We start from the raw sequence: 22456 nt of genomic DNA on the forward strand, positions 1-22456 counted from the left end.
CTTGATGTAGTTGCTTTGCCGGACTGCAGCTGCGAGTGGCTCTATGAATATAGCAAAAAGGGAAGGGGAAAGTGGACAACCCTGTCTGGTTCCTCTTTGGAGAGAGAAGCTTGGAGAAGTTTGATCATTTGTTCTAACACAAGCACTGGGAGAGCGGTAAAATGTTTTGATCCAGCTCACCAAGTTATCACCGAACCCAAACTTTTGTAATGTGGTGAGGAGAAAATTCCAATTTACCCTGTCGAATGCTTTTTCTGCATCTAGGGAGACAATTATGGCATCCTTGCTCTGACTGTTACAGTCGTCTATCAGGTTGATAAGTCTACGTGTGTTGTTGGTAGAGTGTCTGCCTTTAATAAACCTGGTCAGGATGTATTATGTGAGGTGTTACTTTTTCAAGCCTTCTAGCTAGTGCCTTGAAAATAACTTTAATATCTGCATTTATAAGTGATATTGGACGATAGCTTGGTGGAAGTGCTGGGTCTTTGCCTGGTTTAAGGAGAAGGCTAATATTCGCACGGTTCATGTCGGGCGGAAGGGTCGAGGTTTCCTGTATTTCAGTGAACATTTTGTAGAATATTGGTGCAAGCTCAGGCCAAAACTCTTTGTAGAATTCTGCAGGTAAGCCATCTGGTCCTGGGGCTTTCTTATTGGCATATGTTTAAGGGCTTCTTGAAGTTCCTCGATTGAAATAGGTGACTCCAGAGCCATTATTTGGTCTTGATTTAATTTTGACAAGCCAACTGTGCTCAGAAAGGTTTCGATGCTGGATTTGGATGGGTTAATCTTGGCTTTATAAAGTTTTTTATAGAATTCCCTAAAAATGTAATTTATTTCTTCTGGGTCACATGTCATTTTCCCCATGGAGTTCTTTATGGAAGATGTTGTTGCTCTTTCTTTGTTTTGTTGCTCTTTCTTTGTTTTGCTTTTTCTTTGTACTTGGAGGATCTTTATCTCAGAAAATCTGCATAAGATGAAGATAGATTTTGCTAGGCTTCATTAAATATAAAAAAAAACAAAAAAACACCTGATTCAATGGGAGTGTCTCGTGTATGAAATGAGTGAAAGTGCATCCTGAATCACTTATGAAAGAAGTGTGGGACGCAGCTTCATGACTGATCTTAAACCTGGGGTGGGCCGACTCTGAGTAGGACTCTCAACTGTCTGTGGACCAGAGGAGCGCTCACTCCCCCTCCCCTGCTGAGCGGCAATGCTGCCTCCTCAGCACGAGGTATGAGTTATGTGAGAGGTATTTTGGCCTCGGTGATCAAGAGCACAGAAGCTCCACTAAGCTCAAGTAGCTGCGGCATGTTTTTTCTCTTCTCGCTTTTATTCTGCACCTTGTCTGCATCCAAATGTCATAAACCGCCAGCATTAGTCATAGCGAGCGCAGTGTTTACAGGCAAGTCATCACAGGTGGCTCTCTGTCTTGTGAAACTCCCTCTCTGTATCAGAGGCTGGAGATTGGGGCTGTTGCTACACTACAAATGAGCATTAGTTATACACTTACTCCTTATTAACACTAAGCTTTAACACGTTACAGCTACAGATAAAGCAGTTTCGTATCAAGGTGACTGCACAGACCTCTACTAGAGAAGTGAAATGGTAAATTAAGGCTAATCTTTAATCTACTCCTTTCAGCAATCTTTGAGAGCACACTGGTACACCTTAAAATCATCACATCATTGCTTCATAATTAGAAGGTACATTAACATGACGAGGTCATGAGGGCTCAAGGTCACATATGATGGACACAAATTAGAGAAGCAGAGATTGAGATAACATCCATCCATCCATCCATCGTCATCTTCCGCTTATTCCTACACATTAATCTGGGCTGGAGCCTATCCCAGCGTCAACGGGCGAGAGGCGGGGTTCACCCTGGACAGGTCGCCAGTCCATCGCAGGGCCAACATACAGAGACAAACAACCATTCACACTCACATTCATACCTACGGTCAATTTAGAGTATCCAATCAGCCTCGTCCCCAATTGCATGTTTTTGGATGGTGAAGCCAGAGTACCCGGAGAGAACCCACGCAGACACGGGGAAAACATGCAAACTCCACACAGAAAGCTCCCGTGCCCGAGCCGGGACTCAAACCCGGTACCTTCTTGCTGTGAGGCCACAGTGCTAACCACTGCACCACCGTGCAGCCTGAGATAACATGATTTTTGTAATAATCAGCTCTGGATAAACAGTCAATATCTAGATTTTAAACCACACTAAAATAATTATGCAGCTGGACATGCCAGAATTTAAGATGGAATGCATCCTGAAAGAATCTCCACAATCCTTATCCCTATCCCTATATCCTAAAGACTGGTCAGAGTCTGGACTTCCTTACTTGGTGAATGTAGGTTGCATGATATAAATTATCTGTATTTGACTAATCAGTGACAGTTGCAAAGTCTGTTGTATACCTCGTCACTAATCAGACAGCACTCCCCAGAGCGATGTCGAATACCCCACTGTGCGCACCTGCATAGATGCAGGCATTAATCCGGACTTAAGGAGCCAAAATTATCCTATTTCCATTGTGAGAAGACAAGGACTTGACTTTTTGTTTGTTTTTTTCTGGTGTCACATTCAACATTGCACATGTACATGTAGAGGTGAGAGATGGTGTTGAAACCAAATAGCACCAGAGTGTAGTGTCTTGGTAGCTGTAGTAAAAGCAGCATGGAGGACAGTGATGGTTTCTCTGTTGTAGTTTCCGCTGCAGTCTGTTTCATAAACTTATCAGCTTGAGCAAATGATGTAGTGCACTACAACACAGCACTTAGGAGTTACCGTGACCTGCATGACTGAGAACCTTGAGTGCTGCTTGAAAGCAGACGGACTGAATTAGTGGTCGAGATGCCCCAACTGCTCATCATACGTGGGGCTGTAAATTAACACACTCACACAAGTTACAGTATGGAGCCATTAAACACCTTTTTCCTGCAGAACCATTCCGTATTAAGGGAGAATGCCAATTAGACACGTTCTCAACACCAAGAAAAGCTTGATGGTAGCATGTTTCTGGGTCAAAGGAGAGGGACTTAAGTAGTTCTGAGTTCCCTCAAGTACCACCGAGAAAGCACCAAAGGTTCCTCTGGAGGGCCTCGGGTCCTTTATCTTAAATTACAGGGGGTTATTGGTGAGCTTGCTCACTTTTAACAACAAAGAATCAAACATCTTTCCATTACAACTCCTCTCACAACCTGCTCAGGAAAAGTCAAGTCAAAACAAGTACACATCCAGTCATCATTAAACCCATCTTAAGGCATTTAAGTGAACATTTGACTGTTGATAGTCTGAATTCAAACTGCACAAGAATGAAAAGCGTTTTAAAGAAGGAGCAGTGAGCCTCAGATCTGCGTGGCTCTCTATCCTCCTCCCCCGATGGAACTCAACAGAAAGCAGGTGTGCTTGTTATTTCTATATTTTCACTTTTTCTCGCCCACAGCATCCTTCATGCATGTGCACCTTTGTGAGACTGGATCTGGCATAGTGCTCTGGAACAGATCCAGTGTTTAGCCAGCGCTTGCCGATGACAGACGCCTAATGACATACTTCTAAAATGCCCTTTCATGGCAATAATACATGTGTTGTGACTTTGAAATTAAAAACTGAGAGTTGGGGAACTCAAGAGCCCAGAAAGTCCAAATATTTAGACTCCTTTTGTTTGTCACACACTGTTTGGGAAGTGAACCTGGTTGTGATAACAGTGACATCCACGCTTAAATGGTTATATCAGCGTTTGTTTGTAGAAGCCTCCCCTCCTCCTGCTTTTCTGTACACTCTGACGGCAGCTGAATGAACACTCATCCCCTGGATTCTTCTCTCACTCCCACTGAGGTTTTGGCTTGTTGTTGTCCCACAAGTGGTTTTGAGCAGGCCTATCACTGACAGGAGGCTTCCTCGCACATTTGAGCAAAGCCAGGTCTTGTCTAGAGAGGAAAAAAAAACCCTCCTGTCTCCTAAATGTTGGGTTTGCTTTAGCAACCATCTTTGCACAAACAGTTGTTGGATGCCATCAACCCATAAACTTAGGTCTGTGGCCGCAAACAAGCATGCTTATTAAGCCATCACACTTAATTTGAAATGTTAACAGAGGTGTCATCTCAAAAAGAAGTTGGAGGAATCAGTTGGCCTTCGCATCAGCACACATCATCTCTGTGGCATGCAGATCACTGGGCTTAATGGATCATATCACTGACAAGCGATGAGCTTTTTCACGTTGCCCATTTCTGATTTGATTAAAGTTTCAATTTGATTTACAGCATTTTTCTGACACTCGTAGCCAGCAAATTACGGTTGGGCTCTGAAAGCAGTGTCATCTTTCCCCTTCCACACACACGCTGCATAATGCTTTTAACATGCTGAATAGCAGTATGTGTTCTCTTGGCCTGCATTCAAAACAGTAAAGAAAAGGTGAGCAGCATCCTCTGTGCTGGGGACAGCTGTAAAACGCATCGGTCCGAGAAATAACGTTTAACAAAGCTATTACTCCTAGAGGTCTGTGTTTGCTAGGTCCACAACTTAAAATCTAATTAAGTGCTTTGTTTATCTGAAGCTCTGCTAGACCTGTTAACAACACAATGGAATGCAAATGGACCAACATTTAAATAGAGGTATTTCACACCTTCTGTCTTATCATGAAACTGGGCCAAGCTGTGAGGAGATGGACACTTGAGGCTCAGCAAATTGACTTTAGCCTGAGGTGTGTAATTAGCTTGGATAAAGAAGCGCTTCCCACAAAGTTGCAGCCGCAAACAGAGCAGCATTAGACAGTGTATCAGATAGGATCATTGTGGATCAGGACTTCTCATGAAACAGCTGTTTACTGTCACATATGAGCTTGTCCAGATACTTTATTGCGACCTTGTGTTTTGCTGACATCAGCTTTGCTTCTACACTGTTTGTGATTCACTGCTTTACATGTAAAAATAATCATGACAGGAAAATCCCAGTAATGAGGAGCAGTGTCGGGCTGTTAATCCTCCCCCCTTCAACACGAGTCTCAACATTTCATGAAGCTATTAATGGCCAGAAAACGTCATGTTTTGTTATGTGAGCGGTAAATGAACACACACGCCTGCACTCTCAAGGTCGACCGATACGGGTTTTTCCATGGCCGATGCCAATGACTGATGCATGATTTCAATAATTTGACGGACGATATGTTGGGGGGGGGGGGGTTGTCTTTTTTTGGCATCTGATAATGAAATAAACTGGCTATTTTTAGGTGTTTTACACAAAGCTGAACATTTTTCAGCTCTCAGCATCCAGATGAAAACACCATTTGCTCAATGCAGAGTAGACACTCACAGCCTGTCACACAACTGCAGTTTGAAAACTATTAAAAAGATATGTTGGCCTCAGGAAAGATTTTGGAGGACACAGTGTGCCTGTAGAATGGTTTGAGATTGGGCTGCCTGCAGATGTGCCTGCTTGTTAATCGGCCTCATGAGGTCAGGCATTGCAAAATTTTTTAGAAAAATATTCCTACTGATCATACTTTTCAATGCAAAAATCCTAATTCTTATCTTTTTTTCAGAGAGGCGTCAGTTTATTGAAATATTAATTTCAGTGTTTATTTGAGGAGATCTTAATATTTGTCCACTCTATTCAAAGCATTGTTGGAGAGGACTCCTCCTTATTAATCCCCGGAAGAGGGAATTCCTTTGTTACAGCAGCAATAGCAACAACACGATAAAGTAAGACGGATATTGCAGTAAAAGACAAGCTAACAATAGATAGTTAGAGAAAATGAGAAGTAGCCGCGATGTGATTTCCCTGTATCACATGTGGAAAGAAAAGTGTACGATATAGATTTTTCATTTCCTTATCAACCCTTCGTGCGTTCTTCTGTGAGTTTCTTTAAACTCTGCGTTTTGTTCTGACAAAGGAACTGCAAGCCAGGGCGTAAAAAGGAAGGCTCGGAAAGGCTCCCGGAGAGTTTTTACACGCTGGGTAATTAAGCGCTTTGACTGACAGCAGAGTGCCAAAAGGCTCAGACGCACTCCGATTGGCCGCTGCGCACTTTACAATCTCCTCTTGTTTCCAAGCTGCGCACCAGCAGAGAGCTCTCCCTCCTCAAACTCTGCAGGAGTCAGACGCATCAGAAGAGCGCGGCGGGGCTGCAGCCAGAGGAGACACAGTGGACTTCATCCGAAGCCGACATCGTTTGTCTTTCCAGTTCTTTTGATTTTCTTCATGAAGTGAGGCTTTTGGCTCGCTTGTGTCATCCGCGCCGAGTTGCAGTATTGTTAAGAAAAGAAACCTGTGAACCGGTGAGCAGGATGATCCGTCTTGCTCTAACAGTGGCGCTCCTGGCAGCTTGCAGAGCGTCGGAGTACGAGTACCTGAGCTGGAAGTCGGACACCTACAACGCCGGGCGCAGCTACGGCAAGCCGCCCCAGTGTGTGGACATCCCGGACGACCTGCGGCTCTGTCACAACGTGGGGTACAACCAGATGCTGCTGCCGAACTTGCTGGAGCACGAGACCATGGCCGAGGTGAAGCAGCAGGCGAGCAGCTGGGTGCCCCTGGTGCACAAGAACTGCCATCCGGGCACGCAGGTCTTCCTCTGCTCGCTCTTTGCGCCCGTGTGCCTTGACCGGCCCATCTACCCGTGCCGCTGGCTGTGCGAGGCCGTGCGGGATGGATGCACCCCCATCATGGAGGCGTTTGGCTTCCCATGGCCAGAGATGCTCACCTGTGACAAGTTTCCCCAAGACGATGTGTGCATCGCCATGTCGCAGCCCAATGCGACCGAAGCCACCAAACCGACAGGTAAGCACATTCTCACTGCGCGTAACAGGTCCGTGAGGCATAGCGGAGAAAAGAGTGAACCTGTAGTTGAAATAGTTGTCAGAAGGCTTCACGGCAGTCGTCACTGAGCAGCACGACAGGGATATCTGTGGATTCAGTACCACTGGAAAATCTTAGAGCTCTGGAGAATCAGAAGCTCTGTTCAGAAAAGTGATTATCGCCAAAGTTAAGTTTGCCCTCTCAGGGTTAGGATAATTATTAAAGTATGCTGGTTATTTGATAACGATTTCTTCTTGATAATATATATGTTATTTATCAAACTGAAGAATATAATGAGAAGTAGCCAGGAATCATTTTGAATCATTTGGATTCTGAATAATTTATCCTATCTTTAATCAAGTGTTCACTTATTTTTATATCCCTTCATGCTGGTCGAGGGGTTTACACACTCCATCAAGTAGCCTAAATGTTGTCAAGTTAAATAAAGACTATTATGCAATATAGACTCCCTCCAAGTTGCTTTTAAAACCCACACATTCACAGGAAAATGTTGGCAAATGACAGCGGCCCTCTACCAAATTAAAAAAAAAATAAATAACCACCAATCTGTCCAAATAACAGACAAAAACTCAATTAAAAATCCCTTTACAATGAAATGAAACACAGGAAAGCAGCACAGCAGGAAAGCTGGTCACATCTGCAGTGTTTGCTTGTCAACGCATGAACAATCAATCAACGGAATAGATTAAAGTCCCACTACAATGCTGCCATCCACTAACCAAGCATTAAAAGTCAAAGTACCTGACTGAGCAAACAAACAGCCACCACTTTTGCCACTCTGTAAAAAGTGTCACCTTCGCAGATAAATTGGCTTGAGAATGTTGTTTCAGGGGTGAAGGTGTGTTTGCAGATGCAAATCCAAACACAAACAAACCAAACACAACCTTTTGGGGAAGAACGTTCAGCCCTGAAATCCCTGGATTTGATCCCGTTTAAAGAACCCACCCCTCATCTTCCTGTGCTCGCTCACTGCAAGACTGCTCTTATGCTTTTATCTAAACTCCGGCTTCGATTTGAAGCTGCATGTTTATAATATTGACACAGCGGAGTTGCAGAGGACATTGATGGGGAAGAAACCCACCGCTAAGTGGGAGATGTGTCTGCGGCTGCAAAGGGCATGGCAACCCCCCCTGTCCTCCCTGATCCTCATCTAGCACTAATGGCTCCCTGCAGGATCCCCAAACCTGCAGGAACTCCTGCTTGTGTGTGTGTGTGTGTGTGTGTGTGTGTGTGTGTGTGTGTGTGTGTGTGTGTCAGAATGAGGCTGAGTCAGTAAAGGGGAGGGGGCTTCCAGCACGAACCCAAAGAGCCAAGCTGACAAATACCAGAGGAACTTTGAAAAATATCCAAAAACAACATGTCCAGAGAAGACAAAGCGCGGTCCGATTAGATCGATTTGGTGGTTGGTTGCCATCCCTGCCAGTCGTCGAGGTGAGGCGAGCCAGGAAAGAGAACATACAATCACCTCATTCACTATAACCATAAAATAGATGGGAATTTCCATCATCACATCATCAACTCACTTATATTCCAATCTGAAGCTGTAAATACACCACTTGAAGACAGTTTCACAGTAAATGGAGGGACTGTGGATCTTCCAGCAATTACACAGTACTCACTTTATCTGGAGAGAGGACATATCCTGCGTGTGTGTGTGTGTGTGTTTGGGGGGGGTTATTGACTGACATGGTGGAATGGATGGAGGCCTGTTTTTCTGAAGAAAAAAAAAAGATTGCAGAGTTAAGGGGACCACACAGATCTCTACAGACGTCACTTGTTATCATTTTGGTGTCAGCTCTGGGGATAGATGATGCCAGGATCTACTTCCTCTGATCTGAAGAGGGACTGACGGAGAACTTGATAAAGCGCACTTCGCTAAGCTGTTCTCCTCCATGATTGTTAACAATGCGTATCACTCCACTTCCCAATATAGGCTGGTGATAATTGATTTAAAAGAGAAAGGGGCTCAGATTGGCAAAGGGACCCTGCGACTCTGTAAACAGCGTCTGTTTTCACAAGCTCTTTACACCTGGCCGTTACTTTCACAAGCTTTTGTTAAACACATGTAATGGACAACTGGCAACGGGGAGAAAACTGTTTGTTTTCCTTTGTGCCGACCCTGATACAAAATGCAGATATGCTGCAGGAAGCTGCTTCACAGGTCTGAGTTTGTTTGGAAGGTAAGCTCAGCTGTTTGGCAAGCAGTGATCAGTTGCGGTATTAGAAAAATGTGAAAACATTTTGGTGGTAAAATTTTCACAGATATGCCTCTAGACTGAATTACTTTTTGGCAAGAACACATATCGGCCCTTTGTCTTCAGTCGGGGGTTTTTGTCTCCGAGCTGACTATTACCTTCTGTGTTGGAATGTCAGAGCATTCCTGCAAGATTGGGTTGAATATCTTTACAATTTATTCCTTCCACACTTTAAAGCTCGCCTCTTCATATAAGGCTCTGTCCATCATGTGAGTGTTGAGATGCATTTTCAGAACTGTCTAAATGTAGCGGACACCAAGGACGAATGTTTACTGAAGCTTTTCATTACAGCGGGCCATAAAAGCTGAAGGCATTCTTGTCTGAGGCCAGTTCATTACGACGTTCAAAGCTCAAAAAGACAGACCAGGAAGTTTAAGACTCTAGATTGGATCTCAGTGTGAAGCGAGGGGTGGGTGGGTGGAGAAGTTTTAATTTTACCGAATTAGATTATTAGCAGCACTTTTAATTCTTTTAACCATTTTGGTGTTGGACCCCTTCAAGTCATACGAATCCCAAAAGTGTATTTTGCCTTTAAAATTCTCAAAAATACATGCCTTGAGCTCACAAAGACCTTTCTTCCCTCCTGCAGTCATTCTTAGTGACTCCTGAATGTAGGAGGAGCTGGCCACGAATATTTAGCTGACAGTGACTTGGCTAAAAAAAGCAAAACTGCCCTAAAAAAATCTGTATACAAACTCTCAAGTGCATCATCCTGTGTAATACACATCTTACATTCATATGCGCAGAAATCCACAAGTTCTTTAATTTTATTAAATTAATTTAAAACAAAAAGCAATAATATTTTTGTGGTTATTGCTGTTAGCTTCATGCTGGGTAATTTCGGCTGGCTCTTTCTGCAATCTGGAGTCATAAAGGAGTAATGCAGTTGCATAAAAGTTCTTTATGAGCCCAAAAAAACCTCTTTTTGAGAACTTGGAAGGCAAAATACACTTTTTGGGTGAAGTATTGCTTTAATTACCTCCACTGAGACCAATTTTTTTATCACACATGGTAAGGGGGTATAGCATTGGGCCAAGGAAAAACCCATTACATTTTGCAGAAGATCCTTTAACATACTGAAAAACTGTATTTTTTTTTCATATTTTGTTGGGCTGAGGTTGCCTTGGAAGGGATATTTCCTGTAGTTTTATATAAGAAAGTAATTTTCTTGCACCTCTTTTGATATCTTTGCCTTTCTTTTTTTTTTTTTTTTTTTTTTTTACTAACTTGCAAACTGTGTCCCACCCTTTTTTTCACAGGTTACTCTCCCATCTGCCCTCCATGTGATAACGAAATGAAAGCAGATGCCATTCTGGAGCATATGTGTGCTAGCGAGTTTGGTAAGTATCCTCTCAGGCTTTCAAACAGTCCTGAAGTTTTCGAACAAGCACACTTCAAATTTATAAATCTAATTTACATCATGACATTGTGTGGCTAATGGAAGCCTCTATTTAACAGTTCGCTACAGAAGCACAGTTGGGTGTTTGTTCTGCTGTCTTACTTGACAGTTGTTGCAGAAAACCTGCTGTCAATACTTGATGTACTTAAGACATGAGAAATATTTTAGCCTCAGTTTGACATCCTAATCTTTCTTTTCTTGTGTTGTTTGCAGTGTGTTTTATTTTCCAGTCGCATATGGAATTAATCATGGGCTGGTTGGTGTGTTAAAGCCCCTGAAAACATTTTGTTTAACATTTAATAGTCATTACTAATCAGCAACAATAACAGCTAATCTGCATCTTGGGAATTGCGTTGGTGTGGCTTGCCTTAATTTGATTGACAGCAACATAAAAACATATGCAAACAACCCCAGTGCTTTCATTATATTCTGACTTCTCTGTTGTTAAACCCTGATGGGTGCACGCATACGTGAAATTTAATTTTTCCAGAACTTTTTTTTTTTGGCAGAACTGAACTAAACTCCAAACTTTAAAGTTTATGACTGATTCAGGTTCCCGGGGAAAAGACAAGACATGAAAAATGATAATGAATAAAAACAAAAGGCCTCATTCATGAAACAATGAAATGTTGTTAGGCACAAATTAGTTTTTACTGACTGGAGGACTTTTTTTTTTTAACCCTCACTTCTGTCTTGCAGACAGGAAGGAAAGCCTGATTACTGACTCCTTGCTATTGACAGGACTGAAAAGACTTACATTTTAAGGTTGACAATAGATTTAAGGAGCAAGGACTTAAAAATAGCCATCAGGTAAGAACTAATTTGTGCCTGAGCACATTTCATTAATGTGGCTCATAAAACCAAACTATTAAGAAATATGAAGTGCATTTTCTTGGTTATAAAAATGAAGACTGAAAGATACTTTACAGACATAAACAATTTAACATCTAAATCCACGTATAAATAATGCATTCTTTGTGAAAGCGTCTGTCTTACAGTTGTGTTGCACGTAAGGCAGCAGAGGCCAAATAAACAAAACAAGCTCATATGTTACGTTCTTATAAATATTAATGCCATTTCGGAATCACAATGAGACTAAACATTTGCAGGGAACATAGCAGTGGTGTAAACTTGCAGCTCTCAGAATGTTGCGGACTGGACCATTGATACATTTATATGGTAATATCAACTCATCCTGCATCTTTGGCCCAGACTGGTCGTCAGGCTACATGGATGATGTAAAAAATTAATTCTCATTTTGTGTTTGTTCTTATTATGTTTTCACATAACACATTAGTATTGTTTGGATTTATTTCATTTTAAACCGTGATTGCAAATGAAATTCAAATTCAGATTTAATTGTGATAATCACCTTATACTTACTTCAACTTGTCATCTTATTGGACACCTTTTTTTTTAATTATTGTATTTTCCAGTTTTAAAAAACTTGTGAAAAATTTTAAGGGGTCTGAAGAGCTGTAGAATCATCCTTCTGGATTCCCCTGATTAAGAAATCTTGTTTGCAAATTTCTCTGCAAATGGGGAATATTCTGCACCTTTAGAGAAGGTTCAGCTCACGTTAATTTAAGCCAAACCAGTTTCGCACATTATAATTTGTTCAATATTTTGAACGGTCTTCTGGAGAACTGGAACAGAAGGAAAACATCAGTCGACAGATAATCTTACTGCGATGCCGGTCAGCATGTTACTGTTCTGATCCAGAATCTCAGATGTCAAAACTAAATGGTACTCACGGGTTGGACGACGGGCGGCACGGTGGTGTAGTCGTTAGCAGTGTCGCCTCACAGCAAGAGGGTTCCAGGTTTGAGCGTCGGCTCGGGCACGGCATCTTTCTGTGTGGAGTTTGCATGTTCTCCCTGTGCCTGCATGGCTTCCTCTCACAGTCCAAAGACATCGAGAGAGGACGAGGCTGATTGAATACTCAAAACTGACTGTAGGTGTGAGTGTGAGTGTGAATGGTTGTCTGTCTCTATGTGTTGGCCCTGAGATGGACTGGCGACCTGTCCAGGGTGAACCCCATCTCTCACCCGAAAGTCGCTGGGATAGGCTCCAGCCCCCCCTGCCACCCTTAACAGGATAAACAGAAGAAAATGGATGGATGGATGGGTTGGACGACAGCCATCTTAAAGTTTCTGTCTAAAACTCATGCTAAGTCTAGCTCTTTTTTTATCTCAACCACACACTTGCAGCCTCTCGTGACTGCATCATGCTTTGTCTTGACATTATTAGCGTGACATCATCTTGGTACATTAGTCTGACATAAAGTGCAGTTTTGGTCAGGAAACTTGCATACGTGTATCAAGTCCAGTTTTAGTCGGACTAGCGGGGTAATTTGATTTTCAACCATCTTATAACCATATTGAATGACACTGTAGTGTTTACTCGTCGCCCATCTGTTGCAGAACACTGGAACGGTGCATAAATTCCCAGGCTGTGTGGACCTCACGCTGGCATTGTTTGGTTCTGTTTAAACAAGCTAAGTGTAATAACGGCTGAGTCAATTTTACAGCGCTATTGTGAAAAAAAGTGACAAGACAACACCCCAAACTGTGGTAGTTCCTGCTCCGATGATGATCAGGTGTCTTACAGGACAGGATGACACACACGAGGATGGGCCATCTATATCTAATGGAAACACTTGATTTTTCTGTGGCAATTTGGGGATTTTTGAGTTTGAGTTAAAAACACAGACATCAAAAGAATTGGAAACACGAGCATTTCCAGGAATAATAAGTACATGATGCACACAAAATGCAAGATGTTTTGTTTTATTTGTTGGCTGGACCAAAACTTGTGGCAGCTTGAATTCCAGGTGCCCCGCCGAACAAACACGGCCTGGATGCACATTGGAAACAGACTTCTCTCGTCGCTCTCAGGACAAGTTTAAAGTTACATTTGTTTAATGAATTGCCTTGTTGTTTATGCTGCGGTGATGGGACTAGTCTTTTTCAGTGTGTGTCCTGGTTTGCCAAGCGGAGAGTGGCACATTATTGGCTTGTTTCATTTGGGATAAAGACAGATGTTGTTTTGCTTCCTTGTCACAAGTCCTGTAACCAGCTTACATGTTAGGATACACAAACAGATTTAGTATCAGAGGCTGGGATGAGACGCTGCCGTGGTTGTTTGCAGGTCTGAATCCGCGCTGGACAGACCTCCTCTGGAATGCCACAAACGTTGATGTAATTTCAGTGTCGTGTGGGATTTGATTGCAGTGGGTTAACTACTAATGCACAGCCTGACAACAAATAACATCATTGCTTTTAAGGATTTGTTTGTTGCTCTTTCCAGCAGGCTGATGGAAATAAGTTCTGGTCTGAGGAGAAAGCTGCAACAATAAATATATCTGACAGCTGCTGCAGCCAAGCATGGCTTACTGTTTTGTCTTTAGGAAAAAGAAAATATGCCGATGGAAAGGACCCAAGCTTTAATCATGATGTGTTTTATCCCACCAACGACAGATAAGACCATCATCTTGATTGCACTCTGCTGGTTTGGACTTGAGTTATAGGAGTCCAAGCTCACAAGTTGCAAGCAGGCGTGTGTATTATGCTTGTAGGGGACCAGAGAATAGATATGATAGATAGATGCGTTCATCTTCTCGGAGGAACACGGAGATGATAAGCGTGGCAAGGCTTGAGGAATGAATCGGTGACTTGCGCTGAGGTCTTTATTAATCTGCAGTCATGTGTGAAATAGCCCTTCTTTGGCATCAAATTAGCATTTTTGTCCACTGAAAACCTTACTTACTGGAAATTGTGAGAAGTCTGTTCTTAGTTAAGGTAAAAGTTAAGGGCTTGCATGGTATTTCCATTGTTTTACACTCTTCATAATTGCTTCCCATCAAATGCACAGGCACGTTTCCCTGTGGTTTGACCCTGGTTAAAGTTTTTGAACATCTCTTGGATCTTTTGTCACAAATATAATACGGTTACACACAAATACATCCTATTTGCAGCACTCAGCTGGTAACAGATTTACAGCTCATTCCACTCAACACTTTGTTCCCACCGCAATTTATCTCTGTGCTTAAGATTTTACAGCACCTCATTGCCCGCAAAACTCCCAACACCCTTCAATTAAATCTCCCCTCTGCCTCGGACAGCTCACTTTGTTGTCTTTGCCAAATTGCTGCTTCCCTTTGCAGATGCAGTAAACAACAGTGGAGGACTGATCTCTTACACTTATGGGATGAGTTGCCATTATTGTGAATGAGGAACAGCACACGTGCACACCCCTCCGCTGGTTTTACGACACCCTTGGAGAAGCCTGGAGTTCCTGTCTGTGCCTCTGAGCTCATGTCAGGGCTACAAAACCAGATTAGAGAGAGAGAGAGTGTTTCAGAGGTGATGTGTTTTTGTTTGCCAAGCCGAAAGTTAACACTGCCATCAGGTTCCTCCACCAAAACCCAATGAGAATTTTTACTTTGGGTTTGGAATTATCGCTGAAAATGAGCTCTGTGGCAAGAACATCTTCACAAATGAACTCCATTTTTATGATTTTTGAAGTGTAAATGCATTGCTAGAAGTACAAATCTAACTACGTGGCAGATGCTTGACTTCACCATCATGAGGACTAGCATCAGACTTCCTTTTTTTTTGGCGCGATGACATTTAATATCCACCGTAACGTCCCATTTAGTTGTTAGCAACTGCCTATTGAAGACAAATGCTTCAAAAAATTAACAAGTGTGGTATTTACTCGTGTATTTTATGCTTTAGAAAAAGATGTTAAACTTTACTAATATAATATTAACAACTGATCTCATTTCAGGCATTTAATAAAAAAAAAAACTCATTAAAAAAAAACCCACCGACTTTGAGACCCGCTGGGACCAGGTTGTTCAACAGTTCTAACTTAACTCTCCTGAGTTGAAGAAAAGTCGGCGTTATGTCATGTGAACAAAAATAGCGTTTAATTAAACTGATTGTGAGTTAAGGCATCGTCTCACGGGAACTGCTGAGTTTAATCAAAATCCTGTCGAGAAGATGAAGTACTCCCAGCAAATGAAAAAAGAAGTGTAAATCAAAAATGTAAAAAATGTTTTGTTCGGTGCTCACTTTGCCAACAAAGCTGTGTTTGTTTATTAAATATCACGTCCATTCAGTCATATAACATTTGATAAATGTGTTAGTGGGAAAGTATTCAGATCCTTTGGTGTATTAAGTGAAATTCCTACTCATAACTGCAGCAAAGATGTATACTAGATGGAGTATACATCTTTAATGCATGTATACTACATGTAGGGCACCATGGCTCTAAGGTAGAGTAGTTTTCTTTTGTAACTAAAGTGTCTCCCACAGAGACTGTGTTTGTGTTTTTTGAGGAAGACACTGAACCAAATAATTACTCCTGATGAATCAGTGTTGTGTGTGTGTGTGTGTGTGTGTGTGTATGAATGAGGCCATATTGATGTATGTAATCAGTACAGCATGCACACATGTGATTTCATTTTTATCAAGCGTCCACATCCTTAAGTGTGTGTGGTGGTATGTGTGATGTCCAGTTAGTCATCACTCATCAAAGGTAGTCGGTGCAGACACTCTGGGCAGACAACTGCATTCCTCCAGTTTATTGTGAACACACAAGGGTGCTGGAAAATACATTCATTAGTGAGTGATTATCATGTCAACCCACAAGTATGTCAGTGATCAGATAAGCTGTGACTTCTACCAGAGGGCTGCTGTTTAAAGCATTTATCATCAGATCTGATCGTAGTGGATCGGTGATCTTCTGTCTACTGGCTTCAGTGTGGGTGCTTACAACAATGGATACAGCCCCTCTCTTCAAGTAGTCAGGAAAAGGTGTTCAAGTAGACGCACTAGGTGTCTATTCAGTTGTATAAGGATACCTGAAAGTTTGAACATATTTAGTAGTTGGGTTTAAGTCCAAATTTATCACAAATTTTAACTGTGTTTTTAGTAAATCAGCCAAAGAAAATGTAAAGTTAGGAATTCTTTCATGCACTTCTCTCGTATGAACACGGGCTTCTGTCTCTTCTCCGTCTCACAGACCGAGACACTCTTTGTTCCCCCGACCATGCCGTCAAAGCTGGTATCAAAGTAATTCAATTTGAGGAGTTTTACTGTCACAATCAAAGTGTTTGATACTCAGGGAATAACCACGCTCATGAGTTTCACAGTGCCTCGTCACACTCAGCTCAACATAATATATGCGTATCTTTTTGAGTGGAAGTGCTTTTTAATTTTGTAATGTGAGTTAAAGGCTCATAACATCTAAATTTATACAGGAGAGGAATTTTTATTCCCCATGAAGTGCATTATCTCTTTATGAATAAGCAAAAAACACTTTTCCTTTTAGCCAAAATTATCCTTTAAAAAAAAAAAATTAACCTCTGATAGTTTGATTCTCCAAAACGTGCATTGATGTAAACATGTCCATAATCTCAGGTGTGAAATCCCTTGTGGCAAAGAAGTATTTGTTCTTGAATGATTGTAGCCTGCGCTAAATCCAAGTATTTCCCAGTGTGACTAAACACTTGATTGAACAGAGTATATTGATATTCTTGAACACATTTTACACTGCTATTTTTAATCGTCGCAGGGTTGATTAGTTGTGTCTTGTGTCTGAGTCTTTGAATGTCTGTGGGGGGGATGTGCCTGTAGCATGGCTGAGAGTCAGTCAATGATGTCATACTCTGATGAGTAATAAACTTAATATGCTGCTACAGCATGTTATTGGTTAGTTGTTTGACCTTTCTAAATCTAAAACTGGTCTTAAATGTTGTAACGAATGAAAAAAATTATGATTTAATGTGGCGACTAACTCTCAGCATCCTTGATCGTTCTGGTTTTGGAGGGAGCCGTTGCTGCTGGTTCTCTTAGCACACTTGCGAGCGCAGGCCAACACAAGGCAAGCGGGAGTTAGGATGCACGTCAGGCCTCTGATTCCAAAATCACACCTCGGAACGGCATTACATTCCAGCTTTATTTGATTACACAAGTAAAGTAGCATAATAGGGTTCAACAGCAGTATTGTTGGATTTCTGTGTAAAACAAGTAGTCATTATTTGATGTTAACATCCCTCTGTACATTCTTACGGGAGAGATTAATCCCTCAAACAACGAGGTGCAAAGAAAGTTCATAGTGTCAAAGGATTACGGAGGATGGAGGATTTATTGAGATGAAGTCTTTCAGGGGTGGGCCAGGCCTTCGCTTATATGACTCACTAATAATGAATGCTGCCCGGTTTGATTTTACTGAACACTAAGCCTCCTCACAGAGACCGTTTCAGAGACTAGAGACAGAGGATAAAAGTTTTAATCCCTACCATGTGCGCTCCTAATACTGGGAAAAACAGTGCTGCTCTTTTTTTTTAACACTTTAATTAGCAATGGAAGATGCGTGTGCAACGGAAGAGATGAAACATAGCAACGTTACTTTGAGTGCCAATTTAGGTTTTTATGTCACGCGTAATTCTGAGAAAAACGAATCAGGAGGGATTTTGTGTTTAAAAGCATGAGGACGTCTGGATTAATGATCCAGTTTTATCGCTTCAGATCTTTTTTGGAATATGATTCATATCCAATCAGGCAGGTCACAAGACTTCACCTCAGACATGGTTTATCCCGACACAAACCATGTGAATGAGATGGAATGTAGCATTTTCTCACGTTGCAGTGTCAGTCACTGTATGTGGAGGAGGAGGAGACGTAATGTGTGGAAGCATATGGAGACTCAGACCACCAAAGTCTGACTCGTGCTCAGTTTCAGAGGGAGAACTGGAGGAAACAGGGAGATTAGAAGGTTAAATAGAGTTTAGGGGAAAACCAGCATGAAAACAAAATAGTGAAAAACAAAAAGGGTGATGTGCACCAATAAAACTGTTAAACTGTAAATCACAGCAAGCATCGACTCTGACCAGAGAGAAATATAACTGTCTTTTAGCCATTTGAAATTTCCAGGAGTTTATTTTGCAATTTCAGATCAAATTTTGAATGATTGCGCAGCCCTAATCCAGCTTCTGCTGTGTCATTTAGATTTCTTAATGACGTACTCGGAGCGCATGTATGAACGGCATTGTCGAGGAGGGCAAAATACTATAATTTTATTTTTTCTTGTGAAACTTTTCCTAACTGAGCTACAGTTAATGGATTAAAAGATTCGTTGATCAAAAAAAAAAAGAATCAGTATTTAGATCAACTAATTGCTTTTCTGCCCCCCCCCCCCACAAAACAAACAAACAAACAAACATGTGAAATAGTTACTGGTTCCAGACTTAAATATGACTGTTGAATGCTTTTTGGGGGGTTATTTATGACAGAATAAATGGGGTTCGAGGGCATTTGGACCGTTGGATATATGTTTACTCTATTTTTTATTTATTTTTTTAATATGAAGAAGTCATGGAGCGGCTTTTAATTCAGTTGTCACGCACTTATACTGATTGAACTGTAAGCTACCTGAAGTGGGCCATGGGCAACTGTAGTTCATGTCTTCTGAAAGTTTTCTTATGTCATTTTCAGACCAGAAGTGGTCACTTGAGACACATACAGTACATGCTAACACCAGCTTAAATTCACATGCTTAAAAACTGTTCACTTGAGATCAGGCATGACACATGTTTTCCACAGTTCTGCACAGGGCCACTGCTACCCTTCATCATGTTTCATTTAGCTGATTCACCACAGATGTCAGGCCTCTCTGCATTCATCAAGTGTGAATTAATCCTCTTCAGAGCTTTTGACCAAAATTCTGTCCAAAATGTCATCCAGCTTTAACCATGAACCTATTTTTTATTCTGTCTTTTTACAGCTGTCAAGTCCAGAATAAAGGAGGTGAAGCGAGAAAACATGGACCGTAAGGTGACTCTGCAGAAGAAGCGGGAGTTGAAAGCAGGGAACCTGAAGAGGAAGGATATGAAGCAACTGGTGTTGTACTTGAAGAATGGCGCTGACTGCCCCTGCCAGCAGCTGGACAACCTGGGAAACCAGTATCTAATCATGGGCCGCAAGGTGGATAAGCAGTACCTCCTCACGGGCATCCACAAGTGGGACAAGTCCAACAAAGAGTTCAAAAAGGCCATCAAGAAACTGAAGACCTACAAATGTCCTGCCTTTGAGACTGTCTTTAAATAAGATGGCCTCCCTTTCCCTTTGGTTGCATCTCATCCTACTTATGAACTTGCACAAGCATTAAACTCCCAAACTTTGCTTTTTGTTGTTCTGTTTATATCTATATATCTTTGTATATTTACAGATATACCTTGAAATGTTTGTTTTTACGTTTTCTGAACATGGTGAGTGAAGATATTAAAAAGAGAAGGGTTGGATTTCCTTTTTTTCTTCTGCTAAAAAAAGGGCATTTTAGTTAAAACCCTTCCTCACTGAATTATAATTCCCGCTATATGTATGTAGATAGGCCTACTTTGGTAAACTCTTCCATTCTACAGGTTTTGCTCAAAGGTAACACTTTTACCCTTTGGGAAATTTCTGCAATGAAAGTTAGATGAGAAGTTTGATACCACTCTTGTAATTGTATGCCAAACATGAAGCTACAGCCAGCAGATGGCTCGCAAAGTAGTTATAAACTGCTTGTGGATTTAACAAAGAGCTTCTAAAGTGATAATATGTGAATTGGAGAGGTCCTGGTATGAAGATCTTAAGGACAGAGCCAGGCTAGCGGTTTTCCCTTGTTTCCTGTCTTGATGTTAAGCTAGGCTAATCTTCTGGCTCTCACTTCCTATGAGTTTGGTATTGATGCTCTCATCCAGCTGTTGGAAAGATTCCTCATGAAAAGACCTTAAATCGCTCTCCGTCTGATCCCATAATAATAATCAAATCAATGATTAGACGTCAGATTTGGGAGTTGCTGGTGTTTTTTTAGCTTTAAGCCACACTGTAGAGAACACATTCGATGATTCTTTTCTCAAGCTAAAGACTGCACTAACAGTAATTTTTAGTTTCTTTTTAATTTTCTTTTTTTTGGATTGTCATTGTTTAAATGTTCTGTATGGTACTTCTCAATCTTACAGAGAGTCATAACCACCAGGCTGCAGAGGTGTGTTGTCACGGCCAAATGTTGTATCACATTATTTTCTGTCTCCAGTCTAATTGCAGTAATCATTCGTCATCTGGAACAGGAAATGCCTTACAGTCCTGCAAGTTTTAAAATGCAAAAAAGTGCAAATGTTGCCATTTCTGTGATCTGGTTTGTGTTGCTTGGTGTCGCTGGTCTGTTTGAGCACTATTTTGTTTAATGAGTTGAATGTCAGTGGTGCACCGCTGCCTATTATGTGTACATACAAATTTTACATAAATATTGAAAACAGTGGTGTTGTGATTTCATTTTTTTCACCCCAGCCGCATAATATATGTTAGTGGTATATAATGAATACGTACTTCACGCACATCTGTACATTCTCTTGGAAATATACTCAGATGAAACAGCTGATAGAACACCTGCCATTTGACTGAGGAGCAACCGGTCCGTATTAAGCATGAGATGAAATTACACATTTCTCTTTGGTGAAGCCATCCTCGGAGCTTGCTTCTACCAAATCATACACACATAATACAAACGAAAATACTACCATTGCTGAAAAAAAGGGAAAAATACTGCCTAAATTGTACTGAAACCATTTGAAATGCAGAGACCCTTGCCTACTGTTTATGACTAGTAATACAAATAGCAAAAGTTATGTTACATGGAATATGTAGATAGGAATCACCTCTTTTAATCCTTATACAAGGACATTTTCTATAAATTGGATATTTATAAAATGGAGAACAAATGACTGTTTCTCAACTTACAAAAATCAAAATCAAGTTGAAATCCAAGATGCAAGGATCAAGGGTAAAGATTTTCACATCAGGGATGTGAAACCTTTTCTTTCATCCATCCGTCCATCCATCCACTTTCTACCGCTTATTCCTGATAAGGGTCGTGGGGGGGCTAGACCCTATCCAGGCATCAGTCAGGCGAGAGGCGGGGTTCACCCTGGACAGGTCGCCAGTCCATCACAGGGCCAACACATAGAGACAGACAACCATTCACACTCACAGCCACTCACCAATTTAGAGTATCAATCAGCCTCGTCCCCTCTTGATGTCTTTGGACTGTGGGAGGAAGCTGGAGTACCAGAGAGAACCCACGCAGGAACAGGGAGAACATGGAGACTCCGCACAGAAAGATCCTGTGCCTGAGCCGGGACTCGAACCTGGAACCTTCTTGCTGTGAGGCCACAGTGCTGACCACTGCACCACCGTGCTGCCACTTTTCTTTTAATTTGACAAAAATATATATATATCCTTTGTCTTGCATTCTTTTGCCTCTGGCAGTCAGCATTCACAATCTCTATCAACAACAGCCCCAGGCAAGGCCGCCAAGCTAATGGGCACATTGCCAAATCATCCTGAAACCTCCTGCTAGCTCCAATGTCACTGTACTGCTTAAACATAAGCTGTGGTGCACAAGCACCGAAGTGAGTGGATTAAATCAATCAGTTTGTCCTCCATTGTCTGACTCAACAGCACATCAGTGACTTCAGCATCCACTTTTGCTACTGGCTCCTTTATCTCCAGTGTAAACTGCTCTGCTAACTTCATTCAAGCATGCATGTTTGTCCAGTGGGGAGTCACTCACTCAGTGAATCAGTCAGTAAATAAGACCCTGAAACATTTCTAGTGCTGCTCCCTCCATGCCTGGCCAAAAATAAAGCTCTGAACTGAACTGAGTTCTTGGCAGGCATCTCTCTCTAACCAATCAGATCATTGAACTGATGAAGAGCTGAAGCCAGTCAGAAGAGCAAAACCTCATTTCAGTCAAGGAAGTCTTTGTTGGCATCCTGTGTTCTTCTCCAGCTCTGATATAACCGATGCAATCACAGCATCCATGCTTACGTCTTCAAGAGTGGCTGATATTTCTGAACACTCACTATTATCACAGCTAAACCAGGAGGTGGCTTGAAGAGGTATTTCTCTCAAAGGATGCTGTCGTTCT

The 22456-nt window shown here is 41.7% G+C and overlaps 1 protein-coding gene across 1 annotated transcript; it reads left to right on the forward strand.

Moving 5' to 3' along the window:
• Positions 1-6145: 6145 nt before the first annotated feature.
• On the forward strand, positions 6146-20782 carry LOC147260514 (secreted frizzled-related protein 1-like). The gene is made up of 3 exons (XM_086205455.1): positions 6146-6784; positions 10338-10418; positions 19271-20782. The coding sequence occupies exons 1-3, from the start codon at positions 6292-6294 to the stop codon at positions 19591-19593; spliced, it is 897 nt and encodes a 298-aa protein (XP_086061581.1). The 5' UTR covers positions 6146-6291; the 3' UTR covers positions 19594-20782.
• The last annotated feature ends 1674 nt before the right edge of the window (positions 20783-22456 follow it).

The sequence above is a fragment of the Aulostomus chinensis genome, chromosome 6 (genome assembly GCF_037954235.1).
Source record: "Aulostomus chinensis isolate RoL2024-O1b breed Wild chromosome 6, RoL_Achi_v1.0, whole genome shotgun sequence".
In the NCBI taxonomy this organism is placed as follows: Eukaryota; Metazoa; Chordata; class Actinopteri; order Syngnathiformes; family Aulostomidae; genus Aulostomus; species Aulostomus chinensis.